The 15668-nt window shown below is 33.6% G+C and overlaps 1 protein-coding gene across 2 annotated transcripts in view; it reads left to right on the top strand.

Annotated features, from left to right (window-relative positions):
* KLHL1 (kelch like family member 1) overlaps window positions 1-15668 on the top strand; it is a gene marked incomplete at its 5' end in the record, with an annotated part of 376374 nt that overhangs the window by 273060 nt on the left and 87646 nt on the right. For both annotated transcript variants that reach the window (XM_082675722.1, XM_082675721.1), the window contains one exon: window positions 6571-6757. In XM_082675722.1, coding sequence (XP_082531848.1) covers window positions 6571-6757 — 187 coding nt within the window. The remainder of the gene's footprint in view (window positions 1-6570; window positions 6758-15668) is intronic.

The following is a 15668-nucleotide window of genomic DNA, read 5'->3' as shown; positions in this document are numbered from 1 at the left end:
GAATATGGGAGTGTTCCTTCCTCTGCTATATTTTGGAATCGTTTGAGAAGGATAAGTGTTACCTCTTCTCTAAATGATAGAATTCTCCTGTGAAGCCATCTGGTCCTGGGGTTTTGTTTGTCGGAGGAGTTTTAATCACAGTTTCAATTTCATTCCTTGTGATTGGTCTGTTCATATTTTCTATTTCTTCCTGGTTCAGTCTTGGAAGCTTGTGCTTTTCTAAGAATTTGTTTATTTGTCATTTATTTGTCATTGTTGTTTATTTGTCATTTATTCCAGGTTGTCCATTTTTTTGGCATATAGTTGCTTATAGTAATCTCTCATGATCCTTTGTATATTTGCATGTCAGTTGTTACTTCTCTTTTTTCATTTCTGTGTCTATTGATTTGACTATTCTCCCTTTTTTTCTTGATGAGTGTGACTAATGGTTTAGCAATTTTGTTTATCTTCTCACAGAACCAACTTTTAGTTTTATTGATCTGTGCTATTGTTTGCTTCATTTCTTTGTCATTTATTTCTGATCTGATCTTTATGATTTCTTTCCATCTGGTAACTTTGAGGGGTTTTTTGTTCTTCTTTCTCTGACTGCTTTAGGTATACGGTTAGGGTTTTTACTTGAGATTATTCTTATTTCTTGAGGTAGGATTGTATTGCTATAAACTTCCCTCTTAGAATTGTTTTTGCTGCATCCCATAGGTTTTAGGTCATCATGTTTTCACTGTCATTTGTTTGTAGGTATTCTTTGATTTCCTCTTTAATTTCTTCAACAATCTCTTGGCTATTTAGTAGTATATTGTTTAGACTCCATGGTTTGTATTTTTTATAGATTTTTCCCTGCTACTGTTATCTTGTCTCATAGCACTGCGGTCAGAAAAGATACTTGATACAATTTCAATTTTCTTAAATTAACCAAGGTTTAATTTGTGGCCCAAGGTATGATGTTTCCTGGAGAATGTTCTATGAGCACTAGAGAAGAATGTGTATTCTGTTGTTTTTGGATGGAATGTCCTATAAATATCAATTAAGTCCATCTTGCTTAATGTATCATTTAAAACTTGTGTTTCCTTATTTATTTTCATTTTGGATGATCTTTCCATTGGTGAAAATGGAGTGTTAAACTCCCCTACTATGATTGTGTTACTGTCGATTTCCCCTTTTATGGCTGTTAGCATCTGCCTTATGTATTGAGGTGCTCCCATGTTGGGTGCATAAATATTTACAATTGTTATATCTTCTTCTTGGATTGATCCCTTGATCATTATGTAGTGCCCTTCTTTGTCTCTTGTAATGATCTTTATTTTAAAGTCTATTTTGTCTACAGTTTACAGTTGCTCCCAAAGTCCACTACCTCAATTTTAGGATGATTCATTTTCTATTCAGGTATTCCACAGATTCAGGTACATCAAGTTGATTGTGGAGATTTAATCCACTGCTCCTGAGGGATTTAATCCACTGCTCCTGAGGCTGCTGGGAGTAAGTTCCCTTTCTCTTCTTTGTTCACACAACTCCTGGAGTTCAGCTTTGGATTTGGCTCTCTTCTACATGTGGTTGCCCTCTGGCATCTGTTCTTTGCCCAGACAGGAGGAGGGTTAAAGGAGCAGCTGATTAGAGGGCTCTGGCTCACTCAGGTCGGGGTGTGGGAGTGGTATGGAATGCGGGGTAAGCCTGCACAGCAGAGGCCCGCATGATGTTACACCAGCCTGAGGTGTGCCATGTGTCCTTCTGGGGATATTGTCCATGCATCACAGGACCCTGGCAGTGGCGGGCTGCACAGGCTCCTGGATGGGGAGGTGTGGATGGTGACCTGTACTTGCACACAGGCTTCTTGGTGGCTGCAACAGCAGCCTTAGCGTTTCACGCCCGTCTCTGGTGTCCATGCTGATAGCCGTGGCTTGCACCCATCTCTGGAGCTCGTTTAGGCAGTGCTCTGAATGTCCTCTCCTTGTGCACCCTGAAACAATGGTCTTTTGCCTCTTAGGCAGTTCCAGACTTTTTCCCAGACTCCCTCCCGGCTAGCTGTGGCCCACTAGGCCCCTTCAGACTGCCTTCGCGCAGCCAACACTAGTCCTCTCCCTTGGACCTGACCTCCAAATCCTGAGCCTCAGCTCCCAGCCCCCACCCACCCCAGCAGGTGAGCAGAAAAACCTCTCAGGATGGTGAGTTCTGGTTGGCACTGATCCTCTTTGCGGGAATCTCTCCACTTTGTCCTCTGCATCCCTGTTGCTGCTCTCTCCTCCGTCAGTAAGAAGCACCGCTTCCTGCCCAAATCCCCATCTCCGCCAGTGAAGGGGCTTCCTGGTGTGTGGAAAAATTTCCTCCTTCACAGCTACCTCTAAGAGTTGCAGGTACCATCCCTATTCTTTTGTCTCTGTTTTTTCTTTTTCCCTACCCAGGTATGTGAGGAGTTTCTTGCCTTTTGGGAAGTCTGAGGTCTTTTGCCAGCGTTTAGTAGGTGATCTGTAGGAGTTGTTCCACATATAGATGCATTTTTAATATATTTGTGGTGAGGAATTTGATCTCACATCTTAGTGCTCTGTCATCTTAAAGGTCCTCCGCATTAAATATTTTTATGGTGCTAATATGTGGTTCAACTCCTCAAACCATTAACAATCAAAACTATTTGTATTTTAATAACAAATGTAATGGTCATTTGAAAGAAGTATTGTTTAAATAATTGTATTTCTTTTCATTTTTTCCTAATTAAAGTGAAGTTAGTGATAAAGCCAGTAAACTTTAAGAAGAATGTACAAAAATAAAGTAATAATGTTTAATATAAACAATTTCAAAGAACATCCTTATTCTAATTAAAAATTTATAACATTTCCGGCAACTGGAACTAACAAAGTTACTATTGAGTATTCTAGCTATTAAGGGATATATTATTCTAGTATTTTATGTTAGTCATTTCTGAATATCATACACAAGATTTGCATATATGTTTATTGACCCAGTTCTCTTCTGCCACTATAGGTTTACCCTACAACTTGATGGTCATTATTTACTCACAAAGATAAACTACCAATGTTATAGAGAGGTAGATCATATTTGCAAAGTGACTGCCTAGCTGACATGGATCCTCGGATGGATCAGCTTCCTAGAATTTTACAGTCTTAATCGTTAATACACCCTATGCTGTCCTTCATATTAAGTCTAAGGATATTCTTATTTCTGACATATTTTCTACATGACAAAATATTCTGAAACATTATTTTGCACATAGTGAGATCTTTTCTTGAGGTTTAATGCACAATTAACTCATAGGGACATAGTCAATTTTTATCCCAAGCGTAAGAACATATCTAACAGTGAAGATATTGACAAACTTCCAAGGACATTTTTCTTGTAAACTAAGTTGTACTATAATTATCTTTGACTGGAAAGGGTATTAGTATATAATATCCTAAGAATAAAATCTGATTTATAGACAATTACTGTACAAATTCTTGTACATAAACATGACTATGTTTCAAAGTAGTATACCATTATTGAAACATATTGATATTTTTTTCTAAGTGGAACAAGCAGAGGAACTGTTACAGTAGTTTAATTTTATTCAAAAATTTAAGAATGTAAAAAACAAAACTAACTTCCATTGTATAGTGAGGAGAAAAATTTGTGTTAATCTTGGATCATTGCAGAAAATCTAAAGATAGTCCAAGTTTAAAGGATAGCTTAACCATCTTATTATTCCGAACTTGTGCCTGTATTTGGGATGGAATAATCCTAAAAAATGTCAGGGGAGATGAAATACAGACACAAGTCATATAGTACTCATAAGTGAGAAATAGTTACAAGTAATAGTTTGAAAACACACAGTAATAAGTACAGAGATTATGAAGAATTCAATTTTTTTCAAAATAAATAACTTTTTCAAATGATTGGGTACACTAAAGTTAAGAAACTTTACAAAATGATTTGTTAATAAAATGGAAAATATCATTTAAGTACAGAATATCTGTCATTTTACAGAAATAAAGTATAAGTTTTAATTTTATATTGTATATCTTCCAGATCTTTTTTTTTTTTTTTTGGCTTGCTATGAGCTGATTTTTATTGGGAGAAACAAGAAAAACAGGGCCACTGTCTTCAGAAGGCTCGAGTTAAATAAACCATGTATTTCCTGAGTAAGGCATTCTCACATTTAGAAACTGTTCATCAGATTAGACAGTTGACATTTGGGGATGGCGGAACAGAGATACTAAACAGGGAGAAGTTGGTGGGTGTGGTTCCTGCCAGAGCAAACTTGGCAGCCTCCTGATGGGATGAAGGGGACCCAGGGGAGGAGTGCCAGCCCACCTTACTCATGAGCCCCAGGAAGTGTGGTTTGGATAGTTGGAGAGAGAATGAAGCAGAGATGCTTTAAACTCATTCAAAACCAACTTCACTGTCTTTCTAACGGTTGATCCTTCTGCTGACCTCTCTATGTAAAAGTTTGTGATCTGTTGGCTTCTTCTCTGTTTCTTAACCATTTATAATACGTGCAGACATGTGAGGCCCAGGTGGGCTTTGAAGAGGCCTGGAGAGGAGGTGTTTGCCCATAAATGGAGATTTTGAAACTTAAGACAAGCCTTACTCAAGACCAAGTGGACTGCCACACATGCAGTGAGGTCTAGGGAGTCTGAGATCTAAGTTCTAGGTCTAAGGAGTTCTTTTTTTTTTTCTTTTTTTGAATTTGCATCTTTTTAAAATTTTTATTTTAAATTGGAGTATAACTGATTAGCAATGTTGTGTTAGTTTCAGGTATACAGCAAAGTGATTCAGTTATAAATATATATGTATGTATTCTTTTCCAAGTTCTAAGATATACTTTAAAATAAATAATATGTAATATATTTTTATGCATACATCTATCAACATTGAGAAATTCATTTCCTTTTAGAAATTATTACTTGAAAGTATTTTAAATCTAGGCACTCAGAGTTGACTCTGCTCTGATACTTTATTTTTACAGGATTCCATACATTTCTTTATAACTGTATATTATCCATAAACATTTTGAAATAGTCCTTATATACATTGTATGAGTGTTTAGAAATATATAAATATTTAGCTATCCAAAAAGATGATAAAATCAATGTTTTTAGCCTCAGCTTTATCATCAATGTATATATCATCTTACTGAATTTTAAAAACTATAATAGTTCCCTTAAGCAAACACATGAGTTCGTTCCTGGCTTTTCATGGGTTGAGTCCTTGCCATGAAAGAAGGCGAGTCTTTCTTCTTTTTATTGGCTCTACTATTGTCTCAGAGTATGAGAGCTCCCCCTCTGAGCCCCCAACTCTATTTCATTAAGGTTTCTATTCATTAATATCTTACAAGTAAAATAGTAGTCCCTTAAAAAAGAAAGAAATGGGTAGGAAGGCAACTAAAGTTTTAATATATAAGAAGAGAAGCATAAGCAAGACTTTAACTAAACATCTTCCCTTCTATATTCCAAAGTATCTGGTAATTCTAATATGTTATACTCCTTATTCAGCCTCAGAGCCATTCTGTTATCTTTCCCACCTCTTATATATATGAGTATCTTATGTGTTTTTATATTCTTTCTGACATCTCCACCAGTAATTTATTTATTACAATGGTTAAATAACTTTATTTAATTAAGATTCAAATTATAGTGTTAAAATCAATTAATTATATGCTGCTATCATTTATTAATTTATTCACTCAATAAATTTGTGTACCAATGTGGTACAGTGTCTTATCAATGTAGACGAAAAGGTCAGTGAGTCAATGTTAAATTTTCTACTTATTAATTTTGTAAATCCATATGATAGATTTAACTCACTTGAAGTAAAACAGGATTCATGAACAAAAGAAGAGAATGTGATACTGAAACAGTCAAGGAAAAAGAAAATCTAAAGAGGGACAGAGAGAGGAAAATTAAAGATACTTTGGTTACATTCAAAGAAATGTACAGAAAATAATTTGTGGAGATGATAACCTTCTGTAGTAAAAGGGAGACATAATAGAACTTAAAACTCTGGTCTCACTCTATTATTCCCTCAGGTGCTGCATTTTTGGTAAATTTTTTTTTAGTTTCATGGCTGGAAACTATTACTTTGCCTGATGTACAGCTTTTCAACTGCTTGCATAATTAAAAAGATGTTACGGGCATAAATTTTTATTTTTATTGAGATTTTTTTCGGTCTGAAAGGGATTTAAACTATACTTGGAACATCTTAAAGTAAATATGTGAATATTTATGATAGGCTTGTTAGGACTTAATTTGTTGAACTTTATTTTTTAATTTACTTCACCAGACATGTTTATGGCCAAATAGGCAACTATATTTGACTTGTGAACAGCTTTCTTGAAAAGGAAAGGGAATTGAAAATGTGATCTTTAGAAGTACCTTTATACTCTGTGTGGTAAAATGATAATAAATAATATGGAATCAAAAATAATATCCATTCTGTTTCTCTTGGAAGCCATGCATTTTACTCATATTTATTTGTCAGTGTAATTAATTCTTATTATATTTTACATCCCTCTTCTACTTTTCATTTGATAGCTTATGCTCATCTCTATAAAAATCATTATTAACAGTGATTGTGCATTATTCACAGATATTGGCTGACCTAGAAAACCATACATTATTTAAGAATGATCTGGAATGTCAAAAGCTGATTCTGGAAGCAATGAAATACCATCTATTGCCAGAAAGAAGAACTTTAATGCAAAGTCCAAGAACTAAACCTAGAAAATCTACAGTTGGAACTCTGTATGCAGTGGGAGGAATGGATAACAACAAAGGTATTTAGTTCTAGATCTTTAGTAATACACACACTGTATCACACCATGACGTGATTTTACGGTTGTAACCTGTGTAATACCAACAAACTTCACAGAATCACAGCTTTATTCATTAAGATTTAAGATTTAGGGAAAAGTTAAGACACCTCTCAGTTTTCCATTTTTTCAATCTGTAGTTACTGCTTCTGCTTCTTACTCATCTTTAAATGTTGTATCTCATGCATTATGTACAAGACTTCATATGAAATGAAAAAGAGATTAAAAGTACCTAGAAAACACGGGCCAAATAATTTGTTGGATATATTGAAACATGTATTTCTATTCTAAGTAAAGGAAATGTAATCTGCCAGCCACATGCTTGCTGAGAGTAATATTATGAAGGAACGAGTCTCTGCTTTTGAGGGGTTTAGAATCTCATACAGAAGCCAGACAAAGAAGTAGACAATTATAAATGGGTGTACTGACTATGGCAGGTATCATTTACAAATTTAAATTTTTTTTTACCATTTTTACTCTTACAAGGAAGTGAATGATTTAAGACCACATACATACATTCGAAGGTTTTGTTCTTACTTTTCTATAGTTAGTGGGAAAATCTCCATGAATGTTTGTTCTCTTTAGCCTTTTTTATGTGTCTTAATTTTCCTGAACAAGTACACAAGACAAATAATGTAAGTGTCCTATGTTTGCATCTAATAGGTGACATAATTATCCATAATACATTTATTATACATGTACAAAATACAGTTGGCAATCATAGAGTATGACCACATATTCAAGCTCTGTTAAAGGAACTCTGTTGTTAAAGAATCAGGAGGAAGCAACAGAACTTACCTCAACTACTGTGAAGTGAGATCCCAAAATAGGAGGCAAAGGGAAACAATTCAGGTAATCAATAGAGAACAACACACATTTCCCATTTTTTATTTGCCAAGAAGATATCTGTGGCTATAAAATGATTTTCACTAGTTTAATTTTTTGAAGATTTACTCCTATTTGCTGGGCTATGGATTTCTAGTGATTATCACATTAAACGAGCATTAAAATATTAACATATATATTCAAGAGCTTAATTATTATTTAAAAAGGGTAAATGACTTGACACTTTAAGAACTAAGGAAATGGCATCAATCTCCCTCCTTCCCTGTCTCTCTCCACTTCTAGCTCTTTCTTTAATGTTATTATTTAAGAGACCAAGTCAAAAATTTCCCCCCTAAATGATATAGTGCTTAACACCCTCTTTTATAAAGTGGTGAAACAAAATATCTTAGATACAAATCTCTCTCAAAAATAGCCAGAAATTATATTGAAATGTCCCCAAAAATGTTTTTCAAGCTTAGAAAACAAATCTATTAACCTGTATCCATGTAGTCCTTATGAGAGTAATAAATACTAAATAACACACAGCACATGATATAATTTGCCATCTCTTGGAGCAGAAGCATGCAAACTTTATTGTAACATTTTTGCGGTACGCGGGCCTCTCACTGTTGTGGCCTCTCCCATTGCGGAGCACAGGCTCCAGACGCTCAGGTCCAGCAGCCATGGCTCACGGGCCCAGCCACTCCACGGCATGTGGGATCCTCCGGGACTGGGGCACAAACCCGTGTCCCCTGCATCGGCGGGCAGACTCTCAACCACTGCACCACCAGGGAAGCCCTATTGTAACATCTTAATAAGTTCATTTTACCTATAAAAGTAAATATCAATAAAAGGACAATGATGTTATATATGTTTATCAAATTTTAAGGTCTAATGAATGACATTTACTTTTCAAGAACACTGCATTCTACAGAATGAATGCCTGTATAAGATAAATTCCATTTGTAAATATGCACATATCATTGAAAAAATAAAGAAAGAACATTGATGAAATCAGGCCAGCCAGTGACTAGGACTGAGTAATAAACAACAAATTAACATTAGTATAAAAATCACTATGCTATGAAGAGCCAAAAGACATGACTAATTTAAATTTTTAAATTTAACGACTTTAAATACAATTACCATAGCATAAAATAATATGAGTATGGGGGGGTCTTTTGAGTTAAGCTCTTTGTCAGCATTTGAATTTGTCTAATTTTACACAGCAGTCTTTTGAGGCTGAAGAAATTCTTAAGAAATTGAACTTTCTTAGGGATTTTGAATCTTTCATTTTATAATTGAACACTACTAATTATTTAGCTATTGTTCCACTTATCCAGTAGTCCAGAAGATTAAAAGCGTGTGACAAAACAAGGGATTTAAAAAGATATTCCTGATTAAATCAGCAACAAAATAGAAAAAAAATTGAAGGAAATTTTAGGAATTCTTACCATATCCTCTGCACTCTATGAATTGGATATTAAATATATCCCATAACTTAGATAAAAATTTGACATTACCAAACCTCAGAGAACCTACTTTTCCTGCTGCAGCAGAAACTTTACCAGTTTCAAGAGATTTAAAGAACAACTAGGACATTTTCAAGTTAATCCCTTGTATTTGCATTGTGCTTTTACTGCTTAAAAGCTGTTTTCTACACCTTATTAACTTGTACTCTCTCTAAATAGGCGTTAAGATTTTATCTTAAAATTGTGTTTTCTTTTCTTTAAAGGTAATGAGGAAAATTAAAATGTAAAAAGAGGCAGGGAAATCAAAAGAAAAAATATAACAAAACATTGGAATTTACTTTGCATGACTAATTTGAAAAATAATGCAATACAATATAATACAGTATGTTACAATACAATACAATGATATGCAATATTTAGTGTGCTTTTTGGAATTATTTACATATTCATATTGTGCCTCATAAGGCTATGTAAACATTTTATTGAATTCCTCCTCAGCTCCACAGTTACTGGGATTTGTATGATATTTTATGGGATTGATAAACTATGAGTACAACTCTTGCAGATTTTCTGTAAATATTAAGAAAATTCAGAGCATTTTTCTCTCCTTTCCCCTCCTTTCTTCTTATATCCACACATACATGCATCCTATAATGATGCACTTTTTGCACATCTATTTTGTGCCGGCTCTGTGTTAAGAACTTGTGAACATTATGAATATTACTCCTACCTCACAAAGCTTCCAAGTTACTCTAGGAAAGCAAATAGTAAACAAAATATTTGTGAATAAAATGAGTGTTACAGGAATGGAATTGCGAGTGAAATCAGTATAATGCTTGGGAGCCAACCTAGTCTAGTCTAGAAGAGCACAGAAGTACAGAGAAAGTGTTTGTTGTTGTTGCTGTTTTTAGTTGAAATCTAAAGAATTATTAGGCATTAGTTTAGCACATTACTGGAGCAGCAGAGTAGGTGTGGTGGTGAATTCCAGACTAGAGATAAATCAAATGTGAGGGTTTACAGCTAAAGAAGAGTGATATCTTTAAAAATGGAGAGAAATCCTTTATGGCTGAAATATAGCCAGTGGAGAAATGAAAGCCACATGGTAGTAGAGGAAAGACACAGCAGATTTCAGGGAAAGGATAAGAATGATAGATTCTGAATTGAAATCTAGACATCATAGAAAGCAGGTGATGTTCCGAGTGAAGAAAGTAGTCTTTGCGATCAGAGAGATGCCTGTTCAAATCCACGAATGTCACTTCAAATCTCTAGTCTAATTTATCTTTTCTCAATACTGTATTGTGTTTCTGTAACAATTACAGTGATTAAATGTAAAGAGGCTAAACTAATACACAGCATTCCAACATGCTTGTTCAGTGCCAAAGAAACCATCAGAGAACTCAGCAGCAACCTGGGCTGACTTTCCTTATCACATTATGGACTAAGGCCAAGCCATCTAGGAACTTTGGAGGCATGGGCTATAGTGGTTCTATGACATAATAGTAATGTAACATAGGGAAGAAGATAGGACAACAAGATATTCATATCAGTGGAATTTATATGATTAGCATTATGTAGAAATTAAATACCTTTTATACCAATACAAACAACATTTAAGAGTTGGGAATCACATGAATTGTATGAGAGAAAAGAATCAAGTCATAAATGAAGTTAGCAGTATCTCTTGGAAAGTATGATTTAATTCGCTGCCATACTGGAAAATACTGAAAAATAAGTTTTTAACGATGTAGTAATTTATAGCATATTTAAGGACAATTAAAATGATTAATACATTTATTAATGTTTGTTCTACTATGAATGAAAAATGGGACATAAAATTAAATACGGAAAAAGTCAATGAATTTTTAAAAACTATTTTTATTAGGAGGACAAATTTTTTAAATGTTTTCAACTGAAATCAAATGCAGATTTAAAACAATGCAGTAAATTGTACCAATAAATATGCTTTCATTTTGGTAAGAATTTTATTACAAATCACATAGGAATCATCATAAATCCTTTAGAAGGTTGAGTTAAAAGTAAAACACTAATTGCTTATTCTCAAGTGCTTGAAATGTCTCACACTAATGTATGATTCATGTAAGCTATGAAATAAAATTTGGTGCTATTGGTTACTGGAAAATATTTGTATCAAAAAGTCTATTGAATTTATTTTCTGATGTTGGTTGATTATTAGAAAATTCCATGCAAGTAAAAATAATTTGGTTTTGTACTCATAGAAATTGTATTTTTTGAAGATTCATTTTATTTCATTCTAATTAGGAACATATATTGACAACCTGGTAAATATACAGTAGTATAGATAAGAAAAGGAAAACCAACTGTGAGCTTATAACAAATATAATCATTGTTACCGTTGTTAACAGAGTGGCATATTTTCTTTTCCAAATTTCTCTGTAAATGTGCGTGTGTGTGTGTGTGTGTGTGTATACATGTTTGTATACAGACATAACTCTATATCTACATTTATACAGAGATTACCTATTTACAATTGTCTTCATCTCTCTCACTCTGGTATCTAAATATAGGCATATTTAGATTTATTAACATACCTAAGAATTATTATTTTGTTGCTTTTATTTATTAATTATATTATATGTGTAAATTTATATTTCATTAAATTTTTTAAATACATCATTTCAAGTACCTTACTAATTCTTATTCACATTAAAAATGCCACGGTTTACTTGAGCTTAATCCTATTATAAAACACTTTGGTGGAATAATCCATTTTATTTTCTATAAATAACACCATCACTAGTATCTGCATACGTTAAGAGTTTTTCCTAAGCTTTGAGTGTTTATACAGATAACTGGCTGGAAAATTACTGGGTGGGAAGGTAAAGCTTTTGTGACATATGAGCTGATTTCTTTCTTGAAAATTTTTAAGAATTTATAGTAGCACTAAATTATGGAAATAGTGCCATTTTTAGGGCCTTGTCAACAAATTTTCTGTCTAAAAACCCTTTTTATTATTAAAAATTTTAGCATAATAGTAGAAAAAATAATACAATGAACCCTGTATTCTTGTCATTACATTTATATTTCTCCTTTTAGTAATGAAATTGAATATTTTTGTAATTTCAATTTTTTATGTATTTAATCATCAAATATACTGCTGAAGAGTGACATATTAGTTTGCTATTTTTCCAGTTATTACATATTTTATTTCAGTTTCTTGAACTAATTGCCTACAGTATTTGGCATAAAGTTCAATAGAAATGGCTTCTGAGGTGTTTTTCTCATTTTGTCTATTTTATAAGGAATAATTTAAATATTTTACAAGTTTGCTGTAAACATCTAGTATGTAGCATAGCATACCTGGCAGTTTTGGAGAGAATGATGAATACTGTGTATGAGAATATATAGAGGCTATGGACAACCTTAAATTCTCTCAGAGATAACTTTCCTTTTGACAGACACTTAAGTAAGAGCAAAACACCTTCTTCCAAACAAGCATTAGATAATTTGAGGCTAAGATGTAGTATCTGTGAGGGTCGCCCTACTCCTTGTTTGCTTTCTGTATGTATACCAAGGTCATTGGTCTTTACTGGGCCCTGAATGCCATTTTATTTTCACCTCAGAAGAACCAGTTCTAATTTTTTAGCATCTTAGCTTCCATTTTCTGCCTGGATTTCTGTCTCTCCTTGTATATGTCTTACAAATTAGTAAGTGCCCAGAAGACAAGCAATTATGCCTTGTCATTCTTTTTTCTGAGTCTAAAGTCCTGACTACCTTGGTTGCCCTGAACTACAGTTAGTGTCTCCCCAGCTGCATAAGGCTACCAACAAGCCTGGGCCAACAAGTGCTTCAAGGACTCTCAGCCTAGTGCTGCCTGTGAATCAGCCATTTCCCAAGGGGAAAATGGCAAAGGATGTTGGCCTCATTTCAATTCTCATCCCTTCTATCTGGGATTTGTCTTCCTAAGTGTTTGATATCATTTTTTTAATCTCTAATGTTTTTAAACAGCTAAATTTTGTATTCTAAGACTATCACTTTATAGTTATTCTTATGGAGATAGCTTATTTGATACAAGCTAATCCATACTTAACAGCAGAGGCCCCTGCAAATTTGTAACTTCAACATTGTCCATTTATGAAACTTCTCTTCGAATTTTTTTGAGATATATATGATAATGTTGCTGATGTTCTCATCTTACATGCTTTTTGAAAAATTTAATCTATTATTTCTTTAAATATTTCACAGGTTTATTTTATATTCTGTAGCTAATAACTCCAACATCTAAAAGCTTGAGAGTTTAAGTCTATTGTTTGTTGTTTCTGACACCAGGAATAGCAGAGGAATTGCAATTCTGGAGATGCAATCTCTAGCAAGCTACAGGCTCATCCACTGAGGGTTTGGGGCAGGCTGTATTTATGGGCAAGGAATGCAAAGAGGGCAGATTCCAGCCAGAGTCCAAGAAGTTAGTTTATTGGCTTGAGGATGGGGAGAGATTCTTGGCAGACTGTCATTGGTAAATTTTGGTCTTTAAATCAGGCATTTGTGGGAAATCAGTTTCTCGGTTCTTGTGTTATCTCCCTCAGGGAGCATGCGTGAGATTATCTATTTCATATTTTTGGGTTCCATTTTACATTAAAATCTTTTCACACTTTCCTCTAGCAAGCATAAGTCAGTTTTAACAAAGAACCAGGGCCACCAGTGACATACAGCTTTATCAGTCCTCTTCAATGCTCCAGGCTTAATGCAAAGTCTCTGGATCATTCTCCCACCTCATGTTAGGCCCAAAGCAGATGCTCTAGATCTTACTGTAGGTGTGGACATCCACTCCAAGGAAATGCTATCTTTTGTACTCGGGTAGCAAACTCTATCCCAGGTTTCACCTCACTGTTCTTCAGCTATTTGGCTGAAGTTTTTTTCTTGGAGTTTTTTCTTACTTTCAAGTCCAGCAATGCAAAAAATTAATGTTATTATTGCAATTTGCCCAGATTTACTGGTATTTTAATTAGAGGGCACTTTGGAGTGTCTTCCATTTTCTATCAAGCAGAAGCCTCCTTTTTCTTTTGTATCCTGATTTTTTCCTCCATAGATTATTTTACTTGTTTTATGCCCTATACTTTTTGGAGAGTACGGATTTTGTTTAGAATTAAACTATTAGCAAACCTGACATTTCCCCACTTTTTACATATTTATAAAGTATACCATTGATGTTTCCATGGTTTGACAGTGTTTGAATATTCACAAATTTGGTAATACTATATTCACATGTAACTTCCACATCTCTAAAATGAAGATAATAATTCTACCTCAAAGTATTATATTATATCATGTAATAAGTTAGAGCAGTTCTGATTACAATGTTGATGATGACTCACTAACAATTTGATTGAATCCTTACATATTCTTCCCATAGCAAATACAATTCAAATTCATGCCTGAGCTTAAATAGAAATCAATACATATCTTGGATCTGAGGCATTGTTAACAAATATTCAGAACTACAAGTATAAATTCATGAGCATATTTGTTCTAATATAATTGATTAATTCCCTTTTCTAAATTATAAGCAACTTGGAGACAGGAACTTTACATTCTTAACATCAGAAAGCATTGTTATTTAGAGTAGGCTTTCAGTAAATATCTGCCATACTTAAATTACAACCTATTTAGCTAATTTTAGTAAATATCCAAAATGAAAAATCACATGTATGTGTGTGTATATATACTATTTATCAATATAAACTTTGTATAACTATGAAATTCTCCTTTATTTATAATCTTTGGAAGATTTTAAAGGGAAACTGTAAACAAAAGATTGCCATTACCTGAATAACTTTCCCAGAAGTACTCCTCAAGAAAAAAGAATTATTGTGAATCTGTTATTTATCCTTAGTAATTGATCATTTGGGAATGATAAAATTATTTCATCAATGATTTATACACATATTTTGATTGAAGTATAGTTGATGTACAATATTATATTAATTTCAGGTGTACAACATAGTGATTTCACATTTAAACACATTATGAAATGATGACAGCAGTTAACTCTAGTAACCATATATAACCATACAATATTATTATAGTATTATTGACTAAATTCCTTATATAGTATATTACATCCCTGTGATGTTTATTTTACCTTGAAGTCTTTTCCTTTTAATTCTCTTCATCTATGTTGCCCAACCCTCCACTTCCCTCCCCTCTGGCAACCAGCTATTTGTTCTCTGTATCTATGAGCCTGTTTTTGTTTTGTTTGTTCATTTGATTTTTTCCTTAGAGTAAACATATAAGTGAATATTTGTCTTCCTCTGTCTGACTTACTTCACTTAGCCTGTTATCCTCTAGATTCATCAAAGCTTTTGAAATGGCAAGGTTTCATTTTTTTATGGATGAGTATTATTTGGTTGTATATGTATACTGCATCTTCTTTATTAATTCATCTACCTGTGGACACTTAAGTTGTTTCCATATCTTGGCTATTGTAAATAATGCTGCAATGAACATAAGGATGCATATATCTTTTTGATTTAGTGTTTTTATTTTCCTCAGGTAAATACCAAGAAGTGAAATTGCTGAGTAATATGGAAGTTCTATTTTTA

The sequence above is a fragment of the Grampus griseus genome (assembly GCF_964374135.1).
Source record: "Grampus griseus genome assembly, chromosome: 18".
NCBI classification, from domain to species: domain Eukaryota; kingdom Metazoa; phylum Chordata; class Mammalia; order Artiodactyla; family Delphinidae; genus Grampus; species Grampus griseus.
This window is presented reverse-complemented; position numbering and strand designations above follow the sequence as displayed.